The 14269-nt window shown below is 47.5% G+C and overlaps 1 protein-coding gene across 2 annotated transcripts in view; it reads left to right on the forward strand.

Moving 5' to 3' along the window:
* LOC129867622 (lipoma-preferred partner homolog) overlaps nt 1–14269 on the forward strand; it is a 376963-nt gene that overhangs the window by 255268 nt on the left and 107426 nt on the right. For both annotated transcript variants that reach the window (XM_055941140.1, XM_055941139.1), the window contains 3 exons: nt 4787–5071; nt 6066–6222; nt 9203–9390. In XM_055941140.1, the coding sequence (XP_055797115.1) occupies nt 4787–5071; nt 6066–6222; nt 9203–9390 (630 nt within the window). The remainder of the gene's footprint in view (nt 1–4786; nt 5072–6065; nt 6223–9202; nt 9391–14269) is intronic.

Genomic DNA, 14269 nt, shown 5'->3' on the forward strand with positions numbered 1-14269 from the left:
TCATGACCAACATTGTGTATAGTTTTTTTAACGTGCGTAAGAGTACATGTTACACTGCGGTAACATTTAGTAATTGATTCCTTTTCAACCCTTAAGGCACCAGCCCTAATAGGATCAGCCAAGGTTAATGACAGATCTTTTTTAGGTCGTCTGACAGTCTGACACCGATACGATAAAGGCTGGTTGTAGATGACACGGTTTAGTTGTGTGTGACGGGACTCGCTGTATTACACCACATCACGTATGTAGTGGTGTAGTGAAACATCACGTCTGTAGTGGTATAGTGAAACATCACGTCTGTAGTGAAACATCACGTCTGTAGTGGTATAGTGAAACATCACGTCTGTAGTGGTATAGTGAAACATCACGTCTGTAGTGAAACATCACGTCTGTAGTGGTGTAGTGAAACATCACGTCTGTAGTGAAACATCACGTCTGTAGTGGTGTAGTGAAACATCACGTCTGTAGTGGTGTAGTGAAACATCACGTCTGTAGAGGTATAGTGAAACATCACGTCTGTAGTGAAACATCACGTCTGTAGTGGTATAGTGAAACATCACGTCTGTAGTGAAACATCACGTCTGTAGTGGTGTAGTGAAACATCACGTCTGTAGAGAAACATCACGTCTGTAGAGGTATAGTGAAACATCACGTCTGTAGTGGTATAGTGAAACATCACGTCTGTAGTGGTATAGTGAAACATCACGTCTGTACTGGTATATAGTGAAACATCACGTCTGTAGTGGTATAGTGAAACATCACGTCTGTAGTGGTATAGTGAAACATCACGTCTGTACTGGTATAGTGAAACATCACGTCTGTACTGGTATAGTGAAACATCACGTCTGTAGAGGTATAGTGAAACATCACGTCTGTAGTGGTATAGTGAAACATCACGTCTGTAGTGGTATAGTGAAACATCACGTCTGTAGTGAAACATCACGTCTGTAGTGGTATAGTGAAACATCACGTCTGTAGTGGTATAGTGAAACATCACGTCTGTAGTGAAACATCACGTCTGTAGTGGTGTAGTGAAACATCACGTCTGTAGTGGTATAGTGAAACATCCCGTCTGTAGAGGTATAGTGAAACATCACGTCTGTAGTGGTATAGTGAAACATCACGTCTGTAGTGGTGGAGTGAAACATCACGTCTGTAGAGGTATAGTGAAACATCACGTCTGTAGTGGTATAGTGAAACATCACGTCTGTAGTGAAACATCACGTCTGTAGTGGTATAGTGAAACATCACGTCTGTAGTGGTATAGTGAAACATCACGTCTGTAGTGGTATAGTGAAACATCACGTCTGTAGTGGTGTAGTGAAACATCACGTCTGTAGTGGTATAGTGAAACATCACGTATGTAGTGAAACATCACGTCTGTAGTGGTATAGTGAAACATCACGTCTGTAGAGGTGTAGTGAAACATCACGTCTGTAGAGGTATAGTGAAACATCACGTCTGTAGTGAAACATCACGTCTGTAGTGGTATAGTGAAACATCACGTCTGTAGTGGTATAGTGAAACATCACGTCTGTAGTGGTGTAGTGAAACATCACGTCTGTAGAGGTATAGTGAAACATCACGTCTGTAGTGAAACATCACGTCTGTAGTGAAACATCACGTCTGTAGTGGTATAGTGAAACATCACGTCTGTAGTGGTATAGTGAAACATCACGTCTGTAGAGGTATAGTGAAACATCACGTCTGTAGTGGTATAGTGAAACATCACGTCTGTAGTGAAACATCACGTCTGTAGTGAAACATCACGTCTGTAGTGGTATAGTGAAACATCACGTCTGTAGAGGTATAGTGAAACATCACGTCTGTAGAGGTATAGTGAAACATCACGTCTGTAATGGTGTAGTGAAACATCACGTCTGTAGTGAAACATCACGTCTGTAGTGGTGGAGACAAGAACAAGACAGGTGAAACAGGGTGAGACACCTGGTGGGGGTGGAGACAAGAAAAAGACAGGTGAAACAGGGTGGGACAAGAACAAGACAGGTGAAACAGGGAGAGACACCTGGTGGGGTTGGAGACAAGAACAAGACAGGTGAAACAGGGTGAGACACCTGGTGGGGGGTGGAGACAAGAACTAGACAGGTGAAACAGGGTGAGACACCTGGTGGGGGGTGGAGACAAGAACAAGACAGGTGAAACAGGGTGAGACACCTGGTGGGGGGTGGAGACAAGAACAAGACAGGTGAAACAGGGTGAAACACCTGGTGGGGGGGTGGAGACAAGAACAAGACAGGTGAAACAGGGTGAGACACCTGGTGGGGGGTGGAGACAAGAACAAGACAGGTGAAACAGGGTGAGACACCTGGTGGGGGGTGGAGACAAGAACAAGACAGGTGAAACAGGGTGAGACACCTGGTGGGGGGTGGAGACAAGAACAAGACAGGTGAAACAGGGTGAGACACCTGGTGGGGGGTGGAGACAAGAACTAGACAGGTGAAACAGGGTGAAACACCTGGTGGGGGGTGGAGACAAGAACAAGACAGGTGAAACAGGGTGGGACACCTGGTGGGGGGTGGAGACAAGAACAAGACAGGTGAAACAGGGTGAGACACCTGGTGGGGGGTGGAGACAAGAACAAGACAGGTGAAACAGGGTGAGACACCTGGTGGGGGGTGGAGACAAGAACTAGACAGGTGAAACAGGGTGAGACACCTGGTGGGGGTGGAGACAAGAACAAGACAGGTGAAACAGGGTGAGACGCTATATAGGAGAATATGATGCCGTTTGATTCACATATATTCTCTGTCCTGCATAGAGTCCGTGAGGAACTCCTGTCGTAATTCAGAGTGAAGGAGTTTTCCCATAGTGGCCTCAGTCCTGGCCTGGGATCACCAATCCAACACATCTCTAAGTCACTAACTGAGAGGCGCTACCAGTGTCACAAGCCTGAGAGGTTCACTGTTAACCCTGCAAGCACACCTGTAACCATTGACTATTAAACACTGTGAATCTGAATCTGACACACTCATCCCCAGTGTGGGGAAATAAGTCTCCACCCCCCCCCCCCCCCCCCAAAAAAAACATAGAAATTGGACACGTCGATTGTGAGATATTGCCTCAGCATTGAGCTACTGAGGAACTCGTTTCCTGTTACCGAGAGGCAAGTTGTTTCCTCGTCCCTCCCAGGGATCACTGGGACAACAAATCTCTAGGATTTACCACCGTCCTCACCCCCAGCCAGCTACAGTCAGCACCATTTTCCTCTAGCACTGCCAACGTACTGTCACGGCGTCCTCCACATAACAATTTATCCCCTCCCGGCTTGCGTGCTTTATTACCCTTTAGTTTATGTCTGGAGGAGGTGGGCTGGGGTAGTGAGGGCCTTTATTGTCCCAAATGACACCATTCTCCCTACATGGTGCACTACTTTTTACATTTTTTTATTTTATTTTATCCCCTTTTCCCCCCCATTTCGTGGTGTCCAATCGCTAGTAATTACTATCTTGTCTCATCGCTACAACTCCCGTACGGTCTCGGGAGAGACGAAGGTCGAAAGCCATGCGTCCTCCGAAGCACAACCCAACCAAGCCGCACTGCTTCTTTAACACAGCGCGCCTCCAACCCGGAAGCCAGCCGCACCAATGTGTCGGAGGAAACACCGTGCACCTGGCCCCCTTGGTTAGCGCGCACTGCGCCCGGCACGCCACAGGAGTCGCTGGAGCGCGATGAGACAAGGAAATCCCTACCGGCCAAACCCTCCCTAACCCGGAAGACGCTAGCCCAATTGTGCGTCGCCCCACGGACCTCCCGGTCGCGGCCGGCTGCGACAGAGCCTGGGGGCGAACCCAGAGACTCTGGTAGCGCAGTTAGCACTGCGATGCAGTGCCCTAGACCACTGCGCCACCCGGGAGGCCCTATGGTGCACTACTTAAGTAGTTCATCTCATAGGCACTAGTTAGGAAATAGGATACCGCGTGGGAGTCAGAACTAGTTAGTATGGATATTGGTATGGAGGAAGCAGGCTGGGTAGTTAGCCTGGATATTGATATGGAGGAAGCAGGCTGGATAGTTAGCCTGGAGATTGATATGGAGGAAGCAGGCAGGGTAGTTAGCCTGGAGATTGGTATGGAGGAAGCAGGCAGGGTAGTTAGTATGGAGATTGATATGGAGGAAGCAGGCAGGGTAGTTAGCCTGGATATTGGTATGGAGGAAGCAGGCAGGGTAGTTAGCCTGGAGATTGGTATGGAGGAAGCAGGCAGGGTAGTTAGCCTGGAGATTGATATGGAGGAAGCAGGCTGAGTAGTTAGCCTTTATATTGGTATGGAGGAAGCAGGCAGGGTAGTTAGCCTGGAGATTGGTATGGAGGAAGCAGGCAGGGTAGTTAGCCTTTATATTGGTATGGAGGAAGCAGGCTGAAGAGTTACTTTACTGCGAGCCGTAATATCAGGAAATACCTCAGGAGTCCAGATGCTGCTAGCATCAGCCCAGGCATTTAACAGGGCTTCACCACACTACTGATAAATGACTGAAGTATATGGAACTGTTTTCAGGTGTAAATCAGAATTGAAAATGTAATATTTTATTTTTTGACTTGAGTCTGGCTTTAACCTCAAAAGGTGATAAGATAAGAATAACTTGTTTTTTCTTCTGCGTGGGAACTTCTTTTGTGATGCAGGAGATATGCATAGACAGCGATGTTATGATAGATATTGTATTTTGTAACTGCCTATATATATAGTGTGTGATGAACAGAGGTACAGCAGTCACACGCAGTGGATTAAAGGAAACGATATTTGATTTTACAACTCATTCTATTTTACAGAACTCCGGAACTCTTCCATCTTACAACTCCGGAACTCTGACCAATCCCAACGCTCCGGTGACAGGGTACAAGCGTATGGTCATCCCCACCCAGCCTCCTCTGACGGCCACCAAGAAGTCCTCCCCTAAAGCCGGGGCCCCAGGCGGAACACTGCCCCGGCCACAAGCGGAGAACTCCTCCTCAGCCTCCGTACTGGCCAGGCCCCAGTTCCAGACGGCCCCCCAGCCGGTACCAGCCTCCTACGCCACAGCCTCCACCCCCAGCCAGCCCACCTTCAACGTACAGGTGTCAATCAATCATTTTAATGAATCAATCTATCTCTCTTTATTGTCCCAATTTATTGTCTCATTGCTATAAGATCAATAATAAACAGATCATTTAGAGTCATTGCTATCAAATCCTTGATCCTATCCTACTGCCATTTTATCCTTGGGCACTGCACTGCAGCTGAGTGTCTCACAGGGCCCTATAAGCTGAGCGGAGTGTCTCACAGAGCCCTTTAAGCTGAGTGGAGTGTCTCACAGGGCCCTTTAAGCTGAGCGGAGTGTCTCACAGAGCCCTTTAAGCTGAGTGGAGTGTCTCACAGGGCCCTATAAGCTCAGCTGAGTGTTTCACAGAGCCCTTTAAGCTGAGCGGAGTGTCTCACAGAGCCCTTTAAGCTCAGCGGAGTGTCTCACAGGGCCCTTTAAGCTGAGCGGAGTCTCTCACAGAGCCCTTTAAGCTGAGCGGAGTATCTCACAGAGCCCTTTAAGCTGAGCGGAGTGTCTCACAGAGCCCTTTAAGCTGAGTGGAGTGTCTCACAGGGCCCTTTAAGCTGAGCGGAGTGTCTCACAGAGCCCTTTAAGCTGAGTGGAGTGTCTCACAGGGCCCTATAAGCTCAGCTGAGTGTCTCACAGAGCCCTTTAAGCTGAGCGGAGTGTCTCACAGAGCCCTTTAAGCTCAGCGGAGTGTCTCACAGGGCCCTTTAAGCTGAGCGGAGTGTCTCACAGAGCCCTTTAAGCTGAGCGGAGTGTCTCACAGGGCCCTATAAGCTGAGCGGAGTGTCTCACAGAGCCCTTAAAGCTGAGCGGAGTGTCTCACAGAGCCCTTTAAGCTGAGCGGAGTGTCTCACAGAGCCCTTTAAGCTGAGCGGAGTGTCTCACAGGGCCCTATAAGCTCAGCTGAGTCTCTCACAGGGCCCTTTAAGCTCAGAGTTCTCTCACAGAAGTCTCTCACAGAGGTTGGGAAAAAGTTGGGAAAAATGGCAAAACTCTTGAGTAATCTTCTTCTTTTCCCCCAGGTGAGGTCTGCCCAGCCTGGGCCCCAGCACCAGTCCCCTGGACCCCCCCAGCAGTTTGCCCAGCAGCCCAACAGGAGCCCGGTCCAGTACATGGCTGCCCAGCCCAGGGGCCCTGATTTCGCCTATGGGCCTCCCCAGCCAGGCTTCGCCCCTCAAGGTGACTACCCTACCCAGACATCAGGGTTAAATTAGAACACATTCAATTATTGAATTCACTGAATTCATGAAGTGGAGAGTTTAGATTGAATCCAATTCTTTATTTTAACAATCTTAAAGTTATGGAATTGGAATTAGACTGTTTCAATTGGAATTGTAAACAAAACGAAATGTTTGTAGATTTTCCAGTTAATGGATTTGTTTTTAATCATTTAATCTAGTTCTATATGTCCAGTATAGCTAGGCTGTCTGAACAATAGCATGACCCAGGGGTTTTCAAACTGGGGGCCGTGGTCCCGCATGGGGTCCGCAGATGTTTGGCATTTAGTTATTTTAGAAAACTATTTGGGGGAATATCGCGAGCTGCAACAGAATATATTTTATGTGGATACCGTTTTTATGTCTCTGCATCCAGTATTTTTAACCTTTATTTAACTAGGCAAGTCAGTTAAGAACAAATTCTTACTTTAAATGATGTTCTAGGAACAGTAGATTAACTTCCTTGTTCAGAGGCAGAACAACAGATTGTTACCTTGTCAGCTCGGGAATTCAATCTTGCAACCTTTCGGTTACTAGTCCAACGCTCTAACCACTAGGCTACGCTGCCGCCCCAAAGAAAGTTAGAGGTAGTTTCACTGGCCAATGCTAACTAGCATTAGCTCAATTACCGGAAGTATACAGGAACAGTTAGCATGCTAGCTGTTCCTGTTCATACAACTCTGGGCAAGTAGATAAATGGCTTCATTTCCAAAATCTCAATCTATCCCTTTAATATGGTAGAAATTACAGCCATTTGAGGTAGTTACAGGTTTTTTTTTCCTACATAGAACATTCTTAGGCGGGCTGGCTAAGTGATGATTTTCGGGATGGAGAAACAGTTTCAGTGTCAACGTAAATGACCAAAACCAGATAGATAATACCATCGTTGACAACTAACAATCAAATAAAATCGAGACAGTCAGTGAGAATCTAAAATAAAAATTAAAAAAATGGGCATTCCCAGGCACCAGCCCATTGATTTTGTTATACTGTTTGAGCAGAGTAGCACAGCATTAGCCATGGAAAAATGCATAGAATTACAGGAAATTAGCTTTAAAACTACAAAATTGTCGCTCAGCTCCTTGCCAAAATTGTGTAGAATTGCTGGAAAAGGTTTTCTCTCAGCTCAATGTAAAAATGTTTTTATTTACAACCGCAATTGAGGATAATATTGAATTGGGAATTGAATTCTTTGAATTTAACCGAACATTGAAATTGAGAGGAATTTAATTAATTCAATTCAAAGGGCTTCTCTCTCCTCTACTCTACTCCTCATTTCCTCTCCTCTATCTCCTCCTCTCCTCCCCTTCCTCTCTCCTCCTCCTCCCCTCTCTCTCCCACCTCTTCCCCCTCCCCTTCCCCTCTCTCTTCCCCCTCCCCTTCCTCTCTCTCTTCCCCCTCCCCTTCCTCTCTCTCTTCCCCCTCCCCTTCCCCTCTCTCTTCCCCCTCCCCTTCCTCTCTCTCTTCCCCCTCCCCCTCTCTCTTCCCCCTCCCCTCCCCCTCTCTCTTCCCCCTCCCCTTCCTCTCTCTCTTCCCCCTCCCCTTCCTCTCTCTCTTCCCCCTCCCCTTCCTCTCTCTTCCCCCTCCCCTTCCTCTCTCTCTTCCCCCTCCCCTCCCCCTCTCTCTTCCCCCTCCCCTTCCTCTCTCTCTTCCCCCTCCCCTTCCTCTCTCTTCCCCCTCCCCTTCCCCTCTCTCTTCCCCCTCCCCTTCCCCTCTCTCTTCCCCCTCCCCTTCCTCTCTCTCTTCCCCCTCCCCTTCCCCTCTCTCTTCCCCCTCCCCTTCCCCTCTCTCTTCCCCCTCCCCTTCCCCTCTCTCTTCCCCCTCCCCTTCCTCTCTCTCTTCCCCCTCCCCTTCCCCTCTCTCTTCCCCCTCCCCTTCCCCTCTCTCTTCCCCCTCCCCTTCCCCTCTCTCTTCCCCCTCCCCTTCCCCTCTCTCTTCCCCCTCCCCTTCCTCTCTCTCTTCCCCCTCCCCTTCCCCTCTCTCTTCCCCCTCCCCTCCCCCTCTCTTTTCCCCCTCCCCTTCCCCTCTCTCTTCCCCCTCCCCTCCCCCTCTCTTTTCCCCCTCCCCTTCCCCTCTCTCTTCCCCCTCCCCTCCCCCTCTCTCTTCCCCCTCCCCTTCCTCTCTCTCAATTCAATTCAAAGGGCTTCATTTCCATGGGAAACATATGTTTACATTGCCAAAGCAAGTGAAATAGATCATCAACAAAAGTGAAATAAACCATAATGTTATATTATAATGTATAGTTATATAACTATATTATGGCTATTACATTTGAGTCATTTAGGAGACAGTAAATTGGTCCCTCCGTGGGAATTGAACCCACAACCCTGGCATTGCAAGCACCGTGCTTTACCAACTGAGCCACACGGGAACATCAAAGAACATCAGAAATGAACAGTACAGTTTCACGCACAAATGTAAAAAAAAAAAAAAAAAAAAGTCATATTATGGCTATATACGGGGATGTAACGATGTGCAAATAGTAAAAGTACAAAATGGAAAATAAATAAGAATTAAATATAGGTTGAATTTACAATGGCGTTTGTTCTTCACTGGTTGCCCTTTTCAACAGGTCACACATCTTGCTGCTGTGATGGAACACTGTGGTATTTCAGAATTTCAAGACTGACCTGGAATTTGTATTTAATCAAATGGAATTAACAGGGAGAGGGAATTGAATTAACCCCGACATTAACACACTCCGGTTGCAATTGTAACATGTCCCTTGGCATGTGAAATGATAACCCGTTGAAATACAGTTAGGAACTATTAACCAAAAAACAAAAGCAAAGACTGTAGAAACCATTTTTATCGTGTAATTATTGTATTTTTTTTCAATACGTTTTGTATCATGTACAAGTCATTATTGTAAAAGAGAATATGTTCTCAATGACTTACCTGGTTAAAAAAAGGCACAATAAATAAATGTACATTTGTGTCAGGTTACCCAGAGCAGGCCTACCCGGGAGCAGGAGGCTATGGGGGGGGAACAGGAAACACCTGGAGTCCCCAGGCTAGCTACGCTGCTGCTCCTAGCCAGCAGGACTACCCACAACCTGTCCCTAAGAAGACCTACATCACGGACCCTCCTGCCAGCCTGGCTCCTCCTGCACACCTCGCCCCACAGAAGGTAAGAACCGACCCTACACAACTACACACTGACCCTACACACTGACCCTACACAACTACACACTGACCCTACACACTGACACTACACAACTACACACTGACCCTACACACTGACACTACACAACTACACACTGACCCTACACAACTACACACTGACCCTACACACTGACCCTACACAACTACACACTGACCCTACACACTGACACTACACAACTACACACTGACCCTACACACTGACACTACACAACTACACACTGACCCTACACACTGACACTACACAACTACACACTGACCCTACACACTGACACTACACAACTACACACTGACCCTACACACTGACACTACACAACTACACACTGACCCTACACACTGACACTACACAACTACACACTGACCCTACACAACTACACACTGACCCTACACACTGACCCTACACAACTACACACTGACCCTACACACTGACACTACACAACTACACACTGACCCTACACAACTACACACTGACCCTACACACTGACACTACACAACTACACACTGACCCTACACAACTACACACTGACCCTACACAACTACACACTGACCCAACTACACACTGACCCTACACAACTACACACTGACCCTACACAACTACACACTGACCCTACACAACTACACACTGACCCTACACAACTACACACTGACCCTACACAACTACACACTGACCCTACACAACTACACACTGACCCAACACAACTACACACTGACCCTACACAACTACACACTGACCCTACACAACTACACACTGACCCAACACAACTACACACTGACCCAACACAACTACACACTGACCCTACACAACTACACACTGACCCTACACTACTACACACTGACCCTACACAACTACACACTGACCCTACACAACTACACACTGACCCTACACAACTACACACTGACCCTACACAACTACACACTGACACTACACAACTACACACTGACCCTACACAACTACACACTGACCCTACACACTGACACTACACAACTACACACTGACCCTACACAACTACACACTGACCCTACACAACTACACACTGACCCAACTACACACTGACCCTACACAACTACACACTGACCCTACACAACTACACACTGACACTACACAACTACACACTGACCCAACACAACTACACACTGACCCTACACAACTACACACTGACACTACACAACTACACACTGACACTACACAACTACACACTGACCCTACACAACTACACACTGACCCTACACAACTACACACTGACCCTACACAACTACACACTGACACTACACAACTACACACTGACCCAACACAACTACACACTGACCCTACACAACTACACACTGACCCTACACAACTACACACTGACCCAACTACACACTGACCCTACACAACTACACACTGACCCTACACAACTACACACTGACCCTACACAACTACACACTGACCCTACACAACTACACACTGACCCTACACAACTACACACTGACCCTACACAACTACACACTGACCCAACTACACACTGACCCTACACAACTACACACTGACCCTACACAACTACACACTGACACAACTACACACTGACCCTACACACTGACCCTACACAACTACACACTGACCCTACACAACTACACACTGACCCTACACAACTACACACTGACCCAACACAACTACACACTGACCCTACACAACTACACACTGACCCAATACAACTACACACTGACCCAACACACTGACCCAACACAACTACACACTGACCCAACACACTGACCCAACACAACTACACACTGACCCTACACACTGACACTACACAACTACACACTGACCCAACACAACTACACACTGACCCAACACACTGACCCAACACAACTACACACTGACCCTACACACTGACCCTACACAACTACACACTGACCCTACACAACTACACACTGACCCTACACAACTACACACTGACCCTACACAACTACACACTGACACAACTACACACTGACCCTACACAACTACACACTGACCCTACACTACTACACACTGACACAACACAACTACACACTGACCCTACACAACTACACACTGACCCTACACAACTACACACTGACCCTACACACTGACACTACACAACTACACACTGACCCTACACAACTACACACTGACCCTACACAACTACACACTGACCCAACACAACTACACACTGACCCTACACAACTACACACTGACCCTACACAACTACACACTGACCCAACACAACTACACACTGACCCAACACAACTACACACTGACACAACTACACACTGACCCTACACAACTACACACTGACCCTACACAACTACACACTGACCCTACACAACTACACACTGACCCTACACAACTACACACTGACCCAACACAACTACACACTGACACAACTACACACTGACCCTACACAACTACACACTGACCCAACACAACTACACACTGACCCAACACAACTACACACTGACCCAACACAACTACACACTGACCCAACACAACTACACACTGACCCTACATAACTACACACTGACCCAACACAACTACACACTGACCCTACACAACTACACACTGACCCTACACAACTACACACTGACCCTACACAACTACACACTGACCCAACACAACTACACACTGACCCTACACAACTACACACTGACCCTACACAACTACACACTGACACAACTACACACCGACCCTACACAACTACACACTGACCCAACACAACTACACACTGACCCAATACAACTACACACTGACACAACTACACACTGACCCTACACAACTACACACTGACCCTACACAACTACACACTGACCCTACACAACTACACACTGACCCTACACAACTACACACTGACCCAACTACACACTGACCCAACACAACTACACACTGACCCTACACTACTACACACTGACCCAACTACACACTGACCCAACACAACTACACACTGACCCTACACAACTACACACTGACCCAACTACACACTGACCCAACACAACTACACACTGACCCTACACAACTACACACTGACCCTACACTACTACACACTGACCCAACACAACTACACACTGACCCTACACAACTACACACTGACCCAACACAACTACACACTGACCCTACACTACTACACACTGACCCTACACAACTACACACTGACCCTACACTACTACACACTGACCCTACACAACTACACACTGACCCTACACAACTACACACTGACCCTACACAACTACACACTGACCCTACACAACTACACACTGACACAACACAACTACACACTGACCCTACACAACTACACACTGACCCTACACAACTACACACTGACACAACACAACTACACACTGACCCTACACAACTACACACTGACACAACACAACTACACACTGACCCTACACAACTACACACTGACACAACTACACACTGACCCTACACAACTACACACTGACCCTACACAACTACACACTGACCCTACACAACTACACACTAACACAACACAACTACACACTGACCCTACACAACTACACACTGACCCTACACAACTACACACTGACACAACACAACTACACACTGACCCTACACAACTACACACTGACCCTACACAACTACACACTGACACAACACAACTACACACTGACACAACTACACACTGACCCTACACAACTACACACTGACACAACACAACTACACACTGACACAACTACACACTGACCCTACACAACTTCACACTGACCCTACACACTGACACAACTACACTCTGACACAACTACACACTGACCCTACACAACTACACACTGACCCTACACAACTACACACTGACCCTACACAACTACACACTGACCCAACACAACTACACACTGACCCAACACAACTACACACTGACCCTACACAACTACACACTGACCCTACACAACTACACACTGACACAACTACACACCGACCCTAAACAACTACACACTGACCCAACACAACTACACACTGACCCAATACAACTACACACTGACACAACTACACACTGACCCTACACAACTACACACTGACCCTACACAACTACACACTGACCCTACACAACTACACACTGACCCTACACAACTACACACTGACCCAACTACACACTGACCCAACACAACTACACACTGACCCTACACTACTACACACTGACCCAACTACACACTGACCCAACACAACTACACACTGACCCTACACAACTACACACTGACCCAACTACACACTGACCCAACACAACTACACACTGACCCTACACAACTACACACTGACCCTACACAACTACACACTGACCCAACACAACTACACACTGACCCTACACAACTACACACTGACCCAACACAACTACACACTGACCCTACACTACTACACACTGACCCTACACAACTACACACTGACCCTACACTACTACACACTGACCCTACACAACTACACACTGACCCTACACAACTACACACTGACCCTACACAACTACACACTGACCCTACACAACTACACACTGACACAACACAACTACACACTGACCCTACACAACTACACACTGACCCTACACAACTACACACTGACACAACACAACTACACACTGACCCTACACAACTACACACTGACCCAACTACACACTGACACAACTACACACTGACCCTACACAACTACACACTGACCCTACACAACTACACACTGACACAACACAACTACACACTGACCCTACACAACTACACACTGACACAACACAACTACACACTGACCCTACACAACTACACACTGACACAACTACACACTGACCCTACACAACTACACACTGACCCTACACAACTACACACTGACCCTACACAACTACACACTAACACAACAC

The sequence above is a fragment of the Salvelinus fontinalis genome, chromosome 12 (assembly GCF_029448725.1).
Source record: "Salvelinus fontinalis isolate EN_2023a chromosome 12, ASM2944872v1, whole genome shotgun sequence".
NCBI lineage: Eukaryota > Metazoa > Chordata > Actinopteri > Salmoniformes > Salmonidae > Salvelinus > Salvelinus fontinalis.